This window comes from Microcebus murinus, chromosome 10, assembly GCF_040939455.1.
Source record: "Microcebus murinus isolate Inina chromosome 10, M.murinus_Inina_mat1.0, whole genome shotgun sequence".
Taxonomy (NCBI): domain Eukaryota; kingdom Metazoa; phylum Chordata; class Mammalia; order Primates; family Cheirogaleidae; genus Microcebus; species Microcebus murinus.
Window position 1 is genome coordinate 74877251 of NC_134113.1, and position 15652 is coordinate 74892902.

Sequence of the window (15652 nt, forward strand, 5' to 3'; positions counted from 1 at the left end):
AAATTGTGTATAAATAAAATGATATAAATATATGATATATAATATACTGTATATAAGAACAGAATACATAATAAATAAAATAAATATAATATATAATGCATAATATATACATATATAATATAATGCACCTATGGTATATGATAATTTATATAATATGATAGATTATAATGAGTTATGATTAAGAATCATAATATGATATAAATCAGTAAATTAATGTGATAAAATTTTAATGTTATAAAATTTATATAAAATTATAATTTATTAGTATGATATATATATTTATGTATTTTTATAGAATGTTTATGTTTTCTCATAGTTATATTCAGGTTGTGTGTTGTTGGCAAGAATACTGAATAAACGATATGTCCTTCTCAGGAATAGTGATTTTATTTTTGATTCGCAATCAAGGTGAAATGCAGTGTAATGCATTTTTCCCATAGTGTAATTATTCTTTTCATTTTTTCCAGCTAATAAATAATTGGTGAAGAGACACTTTGAAGCCATGCCAATACTTTGAACCTTGAAAACTTTCATGCACTAGATTTGGCATCCATCGATATTTTCAATATTTCTTACTCATTCCAGTCTCCACTGTTCTAGAAGCAAAATGGTTATTTTCCAATTCTACTACTCCCTTCACATTCATTAACTGGCTTTTTTATGATTATAACATTTTTTAATGTTTTATTTTTAATTGCCACACATTAATTGTTACATATTCATGGTGTACATAGTGATGTTTCCATACATATATAGTGATCAGATCAGAGTCATTAATGTATCCATCATCTCAAACATTTGTCATTTCTATATATAGGTATTTGAAACTATATAATATATTATTGCTAGCTATAGTCATTCTACAGTGCTATAAAACAGTAGAGCTTTCTTCTATCTAGCAGTAATTGTGTATCCTTTAACAAATCTCTCCTTATTTCCCTTTCACCCTGCCCTTCCCAGCTTCTAGTATCCTCTCTTTTACTTTTTACTTCTATGAGATCAACCTTTTTTTAGCTTGCACACATGAATGTGCAAGGAAGAGCTCTCCTTTCTTTCCCATTCTCTTGTTTGCCATATGTATGTATGCATCTACATACGTATCCATTCATTCATCTGCATACCATCATGCATCACTTAATGATGGGGACACATTCTGAGAAATGGTGATTGCATCATTGTGCGAACATCTTAGAGTAACTTACACAAAACTAGATGGTATAGCCTGCTACACACCAAGGCTACCTGGTAGAGCCTGTTGGTCCAACTCTGCAACCCTGTAAAGCATGTTACTACGTTGACAACTGCAGGCAATTATAACACTGGTATTTGTATATCTAAACATATCAAACACAGAAAAGTTACAGTAAAAATATGGTATTATAATCTAATGGGACCACTGTCATATATGTGATCCGTTGTTGACTTAAATGTTACCATGCTGCACATGACTGTATTTATTATCAGTGTGGCCCCATGGATTTCTATTATTTAATGGTTTGTAATATGTTACAATTCTTATTTATTTTGATATTCAGATTGTAACAGATTGGGTCAGTGGGAGCCCCTTGTCACTGCCTTCTGGGTCCTTTTGACTGTCATATTTTGAGCACTTTCTTACTTTCTGATGTGAGAAGATGATCCAAGCTCCTCTTGTATCTCCCCAGCCTCAGCACTGCTATCAGACAGTTCTCCCAGGAGCTGGTGTTCTCTTTAGTGGGGGAATGACTTGTGGTCAGTGCCATGATGGCTCTTTGCCACTGTCAGGGATAGAGTTGTAAAAGAAATGTACACACGTGCACATACACACACACTTGCATGCACATACACTCGTGTATAGCAACCATGAGTTGAAACTCATTCCCTTTCTGGCCAAAAATATTGATTCCTCTGCTTATTTTTTTCTAGGACTCTGTAAATAGCCTCTCCTCCGTTAGCACTCTGGTGCCCAAAGTATAGCACAGTATCTGGTACCCAATTATTACTCAAAAAATGTATTTTGAATAAATCAATAAATGAATAAATTTTGATACCATGAATTGACCCGCTGGAGGGGAGATGTTAAAAATAAAGTTAAGCATGAAAATCTTGCTTTTTCCTTCCTCTTTTTTCCTTTCTATAAACTTAATTGTTAAATATTATATATGATAATCAGAGGTGGTTAGTCCCTATATCAGAATTTCAAAAACAATGTGCTTTCTGTTTTATTATATCTTTTGTTCATCTGAAAATAAATACATCTCTGTAATGAATTTCTGTAATGGTTTTTTGAAAGTAATGTTCTGAGGTTTTTACTTTTTATTTTTTTTTACACTTCCTAGGTGGCTGGGATTGTCGGCAGAGCTGACGTGTTAGCGTGTCTGCTGTTTCTTTTGGCCTTTCTCTCCTACAATAGGTATGTGTGGCTAAGAGTGCCCTTCTCTGTGCTCACAGCCATGCCAAGTGTGCACACTGAGCATGTGCTTGAGAGAGGAGAGGGCTTCTGTCTGTGATGATGCCTATTAGTGAGCTTTCTGGGGACCATGGCGAGGAAACCCTTTTCCTTATCCAGTGTTGGGCTGTTTTCTCACCTGCCCATTCTCAGCATTTTATTTATTTTTTATTTTTTTTGAAACAGAGTCTTACTCTGTTGCCTGAGCTAGAGTACTGTGGTGTCAGCCTAGCTCACAGCAACCTCAAACTCCTGGGCTCAAGCGATCCTCCTGCCTCAGCCTCCTGAGTAGCTGGGACTACAGGCATGCGCCACCATGCCCAGCTAATTTTTTCTATATATTTTTAGTTGTCCAGCTAATTTCTTTCTATCTTTTTTTTTTTTAGTAGAGATGGGGTCTGGCTCTTGCTCAGGCTAGTCTCGAATTCCTGAGCGCAAATGATTACTCCCTGCCAGCCTCCCAGAGGGCTAGGATTACAGGCGTGAGCCACTGTGCCAGGCCCATTCTGGGCATTTTGAAGAGACTGCTTTCTCAGTGCTGGGAGCCCAAACTCTTGCTTCTTGCTTCTTGCTTCCTGTTACTTGTAGTTTCCAACTGAAAATGGAATTTCGAATCTTCACACTGAGCCAAAATATACTGGATGCGGTGCTCTGTTCTGTTTGCCTATAATTTGTTTGATTTCTCCTTTTTGTTTTGGTCCTAATTTTTTTCCTTTTTATCATCCTCACCAAAGTAGCTAAGAGCTTAAAATAACAAGGCTGAATAGAAAGTAGTATTTCTCAACTGTAGTTTGCCAGTTTCCACATACTTTCATCAAGATACAGAAATTCTTTGCTTTGGGAAACTGAAAATAAAAAAAACAGTCAAATAATTTCCCATTATGTTGCCTCTTTACCCCGAAGTGATCAGATCCTCACCTGACTTGTGACATGTCCACATGAGGAAAGGGGTGGGTTAGAAGGAGAACATGAATGGAGGCAGCGGGCTCAGGGCGTGGCCCGGAAAAAGGGGCAGGTCGACTATGTTGCCTTGCTTGGTAGAAAGACGCCCGGTTAAGGATTAGTGAGCCCTGATCTTTGGATCAGTTCATTGACCTGGGATCTTACAAAGCCCAGTGACTCTGTTTGAGGAACACTATTCTAAACCAGTGGTTCTTTTTTATTTTTTGAGAGACAGGATCTTGCTCAGGCTGAAGTAAAGTGGCGCCGTCATGGCTCACTGCAGCCTCAAACTCCTGGGCTCAAGTGATCTTTCTGCTTCAGCCTCTTGAGTAGCGTGCACCACCATGCCTGACTACACCAGCGGTTCTTAATTAGGGGCGATATTTCTCCCTCCCCTAGCCACCCCTCCCATCCCCACCCAAGACATTTGGCACTATCTGGAAACATTTTTGACTGTTACAACTAAAGAGGTGTTACTGGCATCTGGTGGGTAGAGGCCAAGGATGCTGGTACATAAACATCCTACAGTGCATAGGAAAGCCCCTCCGACTAAGAATTATCTGGCAGGAAAGTGCTAATAGTGCTGAGATTGAGAAACCCTGTTATAAACCAATTTAGACCTTGAGTCAAGAAGGAAATGAATTAAGTCTCATGAAATTTTGTTTCGCATAAACAAAACCTTTTCTTAGTCTTCTGGTCCTGGCTTTGTAACCTCCTACGGGGCATTCTTAGCCATATAAGATGGTGTTATGAAATGTTAAAATATAAACCGAAATTTAACAATTAATCGTTTCCTGTTTACTGTGGTGTTAGAACAGAATTAATAATTGCTCTTTAGTTTAAACTTGTTCTCTCAGGCTTTTTCGGTGTGGTCGATGTATCTGGGAACACGAACAGGCCTGCGGCATACCTGTATCTGTGTAATAATCAGCCGTATTATTTCAGGTTTGCTGTGCATGCCATTCTCACTGTTAGAAATTTAAGCTGTAGTGGGGGAAGGGGGGAGAGGGCATTTATTGAAACCTTAAAATCTGTACCCCCATAATATGCCAAAAAAAAAAAAGCTGAATAAAGAAATAAAGATCTTGGGTAAAGGGAAAAAAAAAAAAGAAATTTAAGCTGTAGACCAACTCATAGACAATGCCTGTCTAGTGCAAATTTTTGCATATAATTTGCATATAATATGCAGTTGTTTTAAGACGTAACACTAAGGAGAAGACATCACAACTGCAGAAATATTGGTGTTTACTTCGAAAGAGTAGGTGCCAGTGGGTGTGGCACCTGCTGGAGGGAACAGTGACTTTTCTTGATATGGGGCCAGTTCTATGATGTAAGGTGAAACCGAGACTTTACAGCACTGGAGGATTTTTGAAAATCCTTGCTGTACAGTAAACTGAGAAACAATAAACTTTTCAAATACGTGCTCATGGAAAATAAATTTAAAAATACAGATAAGCCAAAAGAAAAGAGAAATGTCTGAATTGAAATGTCTGTATTTTCATCACAGAGAGAAAAGGGCTGATTATATTTTGGGGTGTGTGTGTGTGTATTTATATATATATATATATATAAAATCCCCACTGACTTCTTTGTTTTATGTATAGAAGATGATGATGATAAGCATTTAATATGTAATAAGTCACTTACTCAATCCTTCCTACAACATCCCATTTCACACATAAGGGAACTTTGCACAAGAGATGCAAAGTAATGTTCCCCGTATTACCCTGTTCCTTAACTGGAAAGCTATAATTTGAACCCATGGAACTTGGCTCCAGAGCTCAAGCATGTGGTTTAATAACTCGTATTATTCACTTAAAGTATATCCACCTAACCATCTCCCCATATCACTAAATATGTCTCTGTGGTATGAATAGATTCTTAAATAGCATTTTAGTGCTCATTAGTTACATGCCATATTTTATCAAAATTTGTACATACCATAATGTTAAGTACCAAAGTTAGCATTGTTGGGCATTTCCGTTTTCTCATCTTAGCAATGTTAAATAACTCTATGATGAACACGCTTGAAGAAATATCTGCTCACCTACTTGATTATTGAGAATACAAATGAAATTGACATTATTTCTTTTTTTTTAAAAGGTAGTATTTCTCAGAGACCCACATGCCTTTTTAGATTAATAGAACCTCTGGCTTGTTTTCCAGGAGTCTGGACCAGGGCTGTGCTGGGGAATGTTTCCCTCCCACGGCTTCTCCCTTCTTCCTGCTGCTCAGTTTGTTTCTGGGGACGTGTGCGATGCTGGTGAAGGAGACGGGCATCACGGTGTTTGGAGTGTGCTTGGTTTATGACCTCTTTTCCCTGTCCCACAAGCAAGATAAGTCGTAAGTCATTCTAAATTTTCATATCGAGCCATGTGTCAAGGACACAGAAGAGTTACTTAAAACAGTATTTTCCAAACTTTCATTTAAAAAAATGTATGCCAGGCACGGTGGCGCACGCCTGTAATCCTAGCACTCTGCAAGGTTGAGGCAGGAGGATCGCTTGAGGTCAAGAGTTCGAGACCAGCCTGAGCAAGAGCGAGACCCCGTCTCTACTAAAAATAGAAAGAAATTAGCTAGACAACTAAAAATATATAGAAAAAAAAATTAGCCGGGCATGGTGGCGCATGCCTGTAGTCCCAACTACTCGGGAGGCTGAGGCAGGAGGATTGCTTGAGCCCAGGAGTTTGAGGTTGCTGTGAGCTAGGCTGATGCCACGGCACTCTAGCCCGGGCAACAGAGCGAGACTCTGTCTCAAAAAAAAAAAAAAAAAAAAAAAAAAAGAAAATACAAGTATAACACTTTGTTCAATGTAATCTCACCTTAGACCATAGTATAATCGTTATATAATCATCAAGGCTTGTTGTATTAAGGTAAGTGGATTATATGTATTCAAACTGTTCACATTCTTATAAAAATCAATGAGGTCTGTGAAGTTTTTGTGAGCCTCAAATTTAGAATTGAAAAGTATTTATGATAACTGCAAGTTTGTATTGCTAGCTTGTTTTGGTTGTATGCTGTTGAGAAAATCTTGCTTCACACAGAGAAGTGGTTGCAAATGGTAACAGGTTTTAGCAGCTTGCTTTGAATCTCTTCATTCGAATGAGTGTCATCCATCAAAGAGCACTGCTAACTTGGAGGCTGTCTGCCTGCTGTCATTACCTAAGAGTTTTAGCAGGCATCTAGTGGAATTCCACAAAAAGCCAGTCTAACCCGTAGAGCAATGTGTACACATCATGTTCAAGTTAAAGAACAAGCTTATTGGGTGGCCCATTTTTCCTTTAAAAAATTTAAGGAGCACTCATTTTAGTCTGTGGCTGATAGATGATAAAGAATCACTGAGGCATATTAAAAGTTCAAGCACATACTGTAATTTTCTTCCCCCGTCGAATCCATAATTACTAACAATTTTACAAGCAGACCCCATTTTCAGTAATTATAAGGCCCTCACTTCTGAACTTTTTAAAGATAGGGCTGATATATTCTCCTGCCTTGTCAGATGAAAAAGTTTATGTTTAAAAATAATCCTGCTTTTTTATTCCACTTCTTACGTCTTTATACATCTTGACATGAAGGCAAGAGCAGTGCTTTTGAGAGGCAACAAACTGAGATGAGTCAGGAAGTTCTGATCACCTTCCTGCCTGGGAGTGTGATAGTTGGAGACGATTTTAAGAGTGTGGAGCTCTGCTGGCTCTGCTCTGTGAGTCTCAGAGGCACATAAAAGGAAGGAGCCCAGCGATCACTTTGACTCAAGCTCGTGCCAAGAAAACTATGAGCCAGAGGCTGCTGAGTGCCTTACCTTTTCGAGAACAACCTATAAATCCCTTTCTACTTTCTACAGTCTCCCTGCATCCACCTTGTCTCTACCTCCTAACTTCTTTCTCCTATGCCTCACTGACGGCACAAAGATGGGATAACTGACTGCAGATGTGTTCTGTCATGTGGTCCAATCCAGAGCTGATTTCATGTTGTCCTTGAAGTCGTGTCTCCTCTGGTCTTGGGACTCTCCAGCCCACTGTTGCCTACGCTCTCCTTTCTCTCCTCTCCATCTAATCACTGTGGAGCCAGACTTTTTTCAAAGTGGGTAATTGTCTCTTTTCTTTCTTTGATGATCTTTCTTAACCTTCATAATACTTAACTGCCAGAAGTTCTATGGAAGGAACGATACTGCTGATACATAGCTTAAAAGTCCCACAGCTCATAGTCTGGTTTTTTGAGTTTTTTTTTAAGGAGCTTTTAGCTCTCACACCCAGCGGTGCTACACGAGTGGAAGCATTCATTGTCTCCTTCATCCTTTTATCTACCCATTCAACACATATTCATTCTGCCTGGCCAAGAACAAGACAGATAAGTTTCCTTCCCCCAAAGAGCATGCAGGATATTGGGGGAGACAGACATTGCATAAGTAATTACATGAGTAATTGATTATAGTTATGAAAAGGGGGAGGAAGGAACCAGAGCATGGAACGGGGAGATCTGGCCAAAATCTCTCTTAAGCACGAATGGTAGGCACTGTGCCAATCCATTTGCTCACAACAACCATTATCCTCATTCCACAGAGGAGAAAACAGAGGCACAGAAAGTATACACAGTCGCCCAGCCCAAGTGGAGCCAGGATTGGGACCCATGTCTGCATGGCTCCATGGCCGCGGGGTTTCCGCTGAGGACCACCGCCTCTGTGGCGGAAACACAGGACAGGAACTCGGGACCCCTTGCAGGACATCTGCTGCCCAGGCACCATGAGACAGTTATGCCAGGTTGGAGGTTCTGAGTGTTTAGGAGGTGGGGGAGGGGGGTCATAGACTCCTTTGAGAATTTCACAAAGTTTTTTCCCCAGAATAATGCACACACAAACACACATAGTTTTACACACTTAGGGATTTGCCCTGTACCCCACTTTGTACTTTATCTGCTAATGGAATAAACATTTTAGTATTAGGTGGTTCTTGAGATCTTTCATGGTGTGAATCAGGCACTAGGAAAGAAACAGTAATGTTAGAAGTATTTTCCTACAAGAAGAGCAATTTAAGTTTTAAGATTGGGCTAGATTTCTTTTATATAATATCACCTTTAGGAGGAAAGATTTTTTAATGAAAGATTAGCTCCTGAAAGTTAACTTTCTTTTTTCTTAAAAATTAGGATATGATTTCCAACATATAGAAAATAAGATTCCCTGTCCCCAGTCCCTCCCTTCTGTCACTCTAAAGGTAACCAGAATCCTGAATTTGGCACTTTTCACTTCTATGATTGTTTCTATGGCATTGCTTCATATGTATGTACCAGTGAATATCAAATAGGATTATTTTATGTTTTCAAACTTTACATAAATGATGGCACTATCTTTTTTTTTTCATTTAACGTTGCACTTCTGAGATACACACATATTGATAGATGTAGCTACATTTCATTCGTTTTAACTGCTGTGTAGTATTTCATTACTACAATTTATTCATTCTTCTGGATTTGGAATTTAGGTTACTTCCACATTTTTGCTCTTGTATACTGTGCTGCAGTGAAACGTTTTGTGCATGTGTTCTTGTGCAAATCCATGAGGGTTTCTCTCAGGCATAACTATAGCAGCAGAGCTGCTGGGCAGAGGACAGATGCACGCTGATCGCGCGCGTTATATCCTGAGACATTGCTCCTGAAATGGTTGCAGCAATGAATGAGAATCTTCTTTGTTTCACTTTCTTACCATCACTTGGTAGTATGGCTTTTTAAATTTTTGCTCATTTAGTGGTTGTGAATTGTATCTGAGGATTCAATGCAGAAAAATGTTATCACAGTACATTGGATGGCTCAACTGTGAACACTGTTTCACAAGATCGCAATAATGTCAACCCTGAATACCATTTCAACCAAATATTATGAGAGAAATACATTGGAGGGTGAGGGTGAAGGGGTGTGTGTGTGTGTGTGTGTGTGTGTGTGTGTGTGTTAGTGGCCACTTAAGAGAGACTGAGTTCTAGTTTTCTATAGTAAGAAATCAAAATGACAAGTTCCAAAATTTGAAAAAAGTGCACAATTATGTTACTTTTACAGTTCAGCAGTAAATATCGAAAACAAAAGAGCTAAAGATCTGAGCATGGTTGTTTGCAGGGAGGGGGATTTGAGGGTGGGGCGCAGGGCACTGCTATTTCTTGTTGCAAGCCTTGTTCTTCTGTTTGACTTTGTTTTCTCTCAACGCCATGCACAATCAGGAGCAACGGGGTCGTCCATCAGCGCAGCCCACAGCAGCCCGGGAGCCCCCAGCCCGCCTCTCTGCAGGCGCACCCTCATCGCGAGAGCGGGAAGCAGCAGCGGTTCCCTCACAAAGGAGCTTGGGGGGGCTGCCACTCCTCACTGCCACCAGAGCCCAAGAGCAGTGGATTCCCGGTGTCCCCGCCAGCTGTGTGGTCCCTGATGAGGTACTGGGCTGGGTTTCTCGGTCCCTGCGTGTCTTCCACGTCCAGTGTCATTTAGGGGTGCCTGGAGCAGTCAAGCCCTGAGTCAGCTCTTTGTGGGGACATCCCCCCCCAACAAAATGTTTCCCTCCTAACTCTTTCCTTTTTCTCCCATTCCTGCCCTTTCTTGCCTACATTAGATTGGACAAGAAAGGAGTAGTTAGTTAGAGGAAGCAAGTGGAAGCCCTGCTGTCTGGCCATTTGGATGTGAGGTGGTGAGGCACACATGTGGGAAGCCACTAGTGGCAGAAGACAGGTCGCTCTGTCACCCCACTCGCCTCTCCCTGCCCTTTGTGTTTGATGAGAATTATTACAGCACAAGTATGAGAGGAAACCAACCCAGGGGACCCTTCCTCTCTGAACTTTTTTTTGAAGATTCAGGAAAATCTTTAGAGCTAGGACTTCCTTCCTTCCGTCCCTTTCTTCCTTTTACTTTTGCCCTAGCCGTAAAAAATTAACACGGATTTATCAGCACAAGGGCTCATGGGATTAGGTTGCCTCTAAAATAGCTCATGCCACGGGCAAGTCAGAATTTAATGAATATGTGTTAGAAGATAAACTTAGGTACATTACAATTTTAGATAGTTTTTTTGAACAGACAGTGATTAATGAATTGGGCAGCTCCAGACACAGGTGGCTTGGGCCTCTGCTGGAGGGGACTGCGGGGAAGGCTCTTGTAGGGGAAATGCAGAAGTGGAGCAATTTGATTGGTTAAAGTGTGTAAGGGGGATTATGGGGAAGGTTCTTGTAGGGCGAATACAGAGGCAGAGCAATTTGATTGGCTAAAGTGAAGCAGTAGTCTTACTTGGATCATTCCATTGGAAAGTTCCTGGTTAGAGGTGGGTTAGTGGTTTCTGATTGGTTAAGCTTAAGTTTCATTTTCCCATTTACACTGAGGTGGGTTTCCAGCTGCTTCTGTAGAAACCCAGGGTGCTAGAGCAACCTCAGCTTGATGGCCTCCCAATTATTCTGACGTGTGGAAATTCCATTCATAGTATTAGCACTTTACCACTTCAGATTGCTGTTCTTATTCTTCTACCATAGTCCCTTAAAACTCCCTCATTTCCGGGTCTCTGTTTCCAATTATTCTCGGCTTTGCCTGTTTTTGTTTTTGGTTGTTGCCCCATTCATTCTTTCATTCATCAGTCAGTATCTTTTGAGGGCCTTCATGTGCCAGGCATGTTCTAGAAACCAGGAGTATCCTGGTAAATAAGGAAGACCGGTGCCCTGTTCCTGTGTGGCTGTTCTTCTGGTAGAGGAAGGTAGACAATAAATAATCAGCAGTGACTGCACAGTGTGGGTGCTAGGTGATGGGAGTGATGAGTCAGTCTGGGGGAAGTCAGGCTGGTTGGTCAGGGAAGGCTCTGGAATCTTTCTGAAAGAGGGGAGGAGCCAGCCCTAGGAGAATCTGGCTCAGGGTTCCAGGCTTGGGGAAGGTGCCCAGCAGGTGGGCGGGGGGTGGGGTGGGGAGAAGGGTTGAGGGCTGGGGGCAGTCAGGGCCCAGATAATGAAGGACTGTGTGGGCCAGGAAAGCAAGTGTGGGTCTCATTGTGAGTGCAATAGGAAGATGTTGGAGTTTTTTGTTTGTTTTTGTTTTCTTTTTTAAGGGTATACAGACGTGATTACATTTCTTTTAAAAAATATTGGCCCTGGCTTCTTTGTGGCGCAGCATATTGGGGGCTGTCAGCGGTGAAGAAGCCAAAAGGGTTAGGAGGCTTTCATACAGACCAAGTGAGGAAAGAGTGAGTGTTGACTGAGAGCGGTAGGAACTGGGAAGAAAAGATGGGGTGGATGTGGGATAGATTTTCAAGACAGCTCCAACAGCACTTGCTAATGTTTGGGATGCGTGCATGCATGAGGAAAAGGAAGAAAACAATGATTTTTCAGGTTTCTGGCCTAACCAGTTGGCTGGATGGTGTCATCAGTTACTGAGCAGAAAAGCTGGGGGTGGGGGGATTGGGTTTTCTGAGAATTGGGAGAGGGTAAACTCAGAGTGATGCATAAAATTCCTGAGAGAAAGGGAAGAGGGATAAATGATTAAAGCAGGGAGAAAAGCTCTCCCCCCCCCCTTTTTTTTTTTTGTTAAGGGCCATAGAGGAAAAGAAGACAAAACAATTGGGGAAATTATAAATGGTTTTAAGGAAGGCAAAAGAGGAGGGAAGAAAGGAGTTATGAGAGTATTGGAGAATTTCAAGGTGGGACAGAAGTTAGATGGCCGTGTGGCTGTGGACTCCGTGAGGGCAGCACGGGGCCCTGTTCCTGCCACAGTGTCTGGATAATAGGAATTGCTTAAATATTTGTGAGATGAATAAAATAATGGACGGGTGATAAGAAAGTTGTCAGAAGTAAGCATACGTAGAACATTCTCAGTAAATTTGGCAGTAATGGAATGAGGAGAAAGGTTGTTCACTGGAGGGATGTTCATTTTTTTTCATTTTTATTTTGTGAATGTGTGTGTCTGTGTATTCGTAGATAAACTGTAGAGAGGAGAGATGGAAGATGCTGGAGCAGAGGGGGATAAGATGAAATATGAATACCAGTGGTGTGCTGATAAATGTTTAATGATCAGCTCTCTCCCAAGAAAGGAATTCCTGATTTGTAGTGTTTGCTAATTTCCATGTAAATACTCACACCATAGCTGATTTCAAGCTACAAGTGTGACATCACTGCCCATGGCGTTGGGAGAGATAATGCCATTACGCGATATTTCCATCAGACAGATGCATTAGACCAAAAAAAAAAAAAAGAAAAAAAATCTCAAGAGCACAGGTAACAGTAAAGTGAACTAACTTGGAAGTGATGAGCTTTGAATATTTATTACCTTTTTAAAAATGTGATTTATTTAATTTTAAGTTTATGTAAGTTAGTTTTCAATAGTGGCTGTTTTTAATAACAAGCTTGCAAAATCCCTAAAAATTTAATAGTCAACTCTTGCAAGCCAAGCTCCAGCGTACCAGTGAAAAGAAGGTCCTTCAGGAGGGGAAGGAAAACTTTATATCTGTTATCTATCTACTGGGGACCAGGAAGGGGGCTAGCACGACCCATATGTTATCCTAGGCAACCATCTCAGTATCTGTGTAGCATAGATATTATAATTCCCATTGCCATGGGGAAACTGAGGATCTTAGAGGTTAAAGATCTCAAGATCCCAGGTTCACGTAGTTAGATTAAGTGGTAGGGCTGAGGCTGGAACCCAGGTTGTTTGACTCTTAAACCTGTGCTTTGCCCATTTACCATGCTATAAAGTCCAAAGTGCTAGGTGAGGACTTGGCTTTGGGGAGGAGGCTCTGTGTGGAGCTGGTCTCCCTGTTGAACTCCTAGGGGGCAGAAAGATTCTTACAGTCATCATTGAGTCCACAAATGAGACACCTCTTTACTTGCTTCAATATGGAATGTTGGAGCTAATATAATGAGCTAGGTGCATGCTGTTGTAGGTTACTTCTTGTTTTTATAACCCGAGCACAAGACCGTTTTAGAAGTGATAATTGGAGAGCAGGAGTCAGCACAGCTGGAACCAAGTCAGATTCTCATTAAGTCAACATGTTTTGGGGCAAGGAATATTTTTTACTCTGTGGAAAGGAAACTTGTCATATAGCTTCTCTCTCTTTGGAAAAGAAAGGTGTCATATACTTGAGTACAAATTTGATTAGTATTGAAATTATTTTTTAAAACGATGCTTGTACTTTTGTCAGAGAGTGATAAGGTAAGGCGAATAAAAGTTCACAGAGGCAGTGCTATCCTAGTTGGGGTAAGATCTCTGACTTTGCAGGTAGAGCCATGGCTCCATCACTTGCTTGATCGTAGACGTGCTGTTTTATCTCTGTGAGCCTTAGTTTTCTCCTCTCTAAAAGGGGGAAATAATAGCTCATTATTCTCAGATTGGCTGTCCAGAGTAAAAACAGCAGTACATGTAATATGCATGTGTGTCTGGCATACCGTGGCCAATCAGTACATGGCAGCCAGCAGCGTCATTAATATTAATTTAGTGTTGTGAATATTATTACTCTGGTGTGGGTTTCTGAACACTTGGATGCACTGTGAAAACAGTGAACCTGCAACATACAGACAGGGAATAAGTTGTGTGGGATTTTTTTTTTTGGCTGGGGTCGGGGGTTGGGGATTCCAACCTAGAGACCGTTAGCACGTATTTGTGTTGCATGTTATCAGTGTGAGGCTGACAAAAGATTGGGCTTAAACACTATTATTAGGGGACATATTCTTTTCAGAAGTTACCTAAAACAAGAAAAAATTCAATCCCAGGGAAAAATCCTACTGCAAGTCATTTATTTCCTTTTTTATGTGTGACTTGTGAATGGCTTATGGGTAGAATATGTAATGAAAAACCTAGGACTAAGAGTACCCACTCTGGGATCAGGTGACATTTTAGTTGATACTGTCTTTCACTGAATTACTCCATGTGAAATGAGAAATGTTTTGTAAGTAAACATTTTCCCTCCACCCCACCATCTTCAATACATCAAATTCACGCACGCATGGACACACTTTCCCTTTCACATTGGAAAGCTCAGTGAACTCTAAATGAAATCTTATCTTCATTCCAAATATATATATATAGTGTATATATATATATATATATATATATATATATATATAGTCGTTCTTCATCTACGTACTTGACTGATTTCATATTTAAATGACAGCAACCACAATAGGCTTATTAAAGACAGTTCTTGGCTCAATAAATTCTTGGACATTTGTTCTTTTCTCTGCTACCTTTCAGGATCATTATGGATCATTCATTCATCAGTATTTACTGAGCACCTACTATGTGCCAGGCACTATTTTTAGTGCTGGGAACATGGCAGTGAAATAAATAAAGCTTTGTTGTTATGGAACTTAGCTAGGTGATAACCATGACATTTTTATTTAAAATGAACTCATTTTCTACCTTTGTGGGTGAGGCAGGGGTTAGATTTTTTGCTTCAGTGGATCTTAAAAGGTTTTCTTGTAACTACTTTGCACATCAGCATGCAAATCAAGAAACTAAAACATGTTTAAGACTACAAAACAGTTTGGCACTAAAGGGAAATTATAACATAATTAAATTCAGGGGACTTAGGGAGGCATATAAATATTCTGACCTTCAATGATGAAATGAGTAACTGATCTTTTAAGTGTCATTTTGATGCTTTATTTCTGTAGACCTTGCATTGTACTTTTTTCCCCCAAAGTAAGAAATGCTGTGCAAATTAAACTCCTGAGGTAAGATTTTGAACTTTTATGCCACATGTATGATTCTTTGAGTAGGGCAAATGTGTTTCAGATTATTATTAACAGCCTCCTATCAGCTTTTAGAGAAATTTAGTGATCTAGTGATGTGAGATTTGCAGGTGACAGAAAAAAATCTGTGTTGAAAGCCTGGTTTATTGGTGAATAATAGCTGAGTTCTCTTCTCCACCCCCCCCCATACACCTTTCCCATTGATTGATCTCAGATAAGCCATTTTCAGACTCATTCCCCTGCTGTCTTCGAAAATGAAGTGACTGAATGAAAGTGGTGTGGAGTTAACTAATGGTGGGTCTACACAGAAAATACATCGGCAGTTAAAAGTGAAATTTGTGGGTTCATATTTACTTAATACATCCCCCATCCCTCACATTAAAATGTCGTAATGAAAATACAAATCCCTTAATGAAAATACAATGACCAATGCACAAAACACCCACCTAATGGAAGTAGATATGAACCAAAGTCTCATTTTAAAGAGACTTTGCAAATTCTTTAATTGCTGTTAATAATTTTTTCCTCGCTTCCTTTGCTTTGTTTAAAGATGACCTGGGCCACATTTTGCTGTGGAATTATCTCTGTTTGATGGTAT

At 40.1% G+C, this 15652-nt stretch overlaps 1 protein-coding gene across 3 annotated transcripts in view; it reads left to right on the forward strand.

Moving 5' to 3' along the window:
• TMTC1 (transmembrane O-mannosyltransferase targeting cadherins 1) overlaps positions 1–15652 on the forward strand; it is a 263719-nt gene that overhangs the window by 24524 nt on the left and 223543 nt on the right. For 2 of the 3 annotated variants that reach the window (XM_076007529.1, XM_012748003.3), the window contains exons 3-5: positions 2319–2392; positions 5537–5713; positions 9571–9777. In XM_076007529.1, the coding sequence (XP_075863644.1) occupies positions 2319–2392; positions 5537–5713; positions 9571–9777 (458 nt within the window). The remainder of the gene's footprint in view (positions 1–2318; positions 2393–5536; positions 5714–9570; positions 9778–15652) is intronic. The other variant, XM_012748009.3, reaches the window with a different exon arrangement.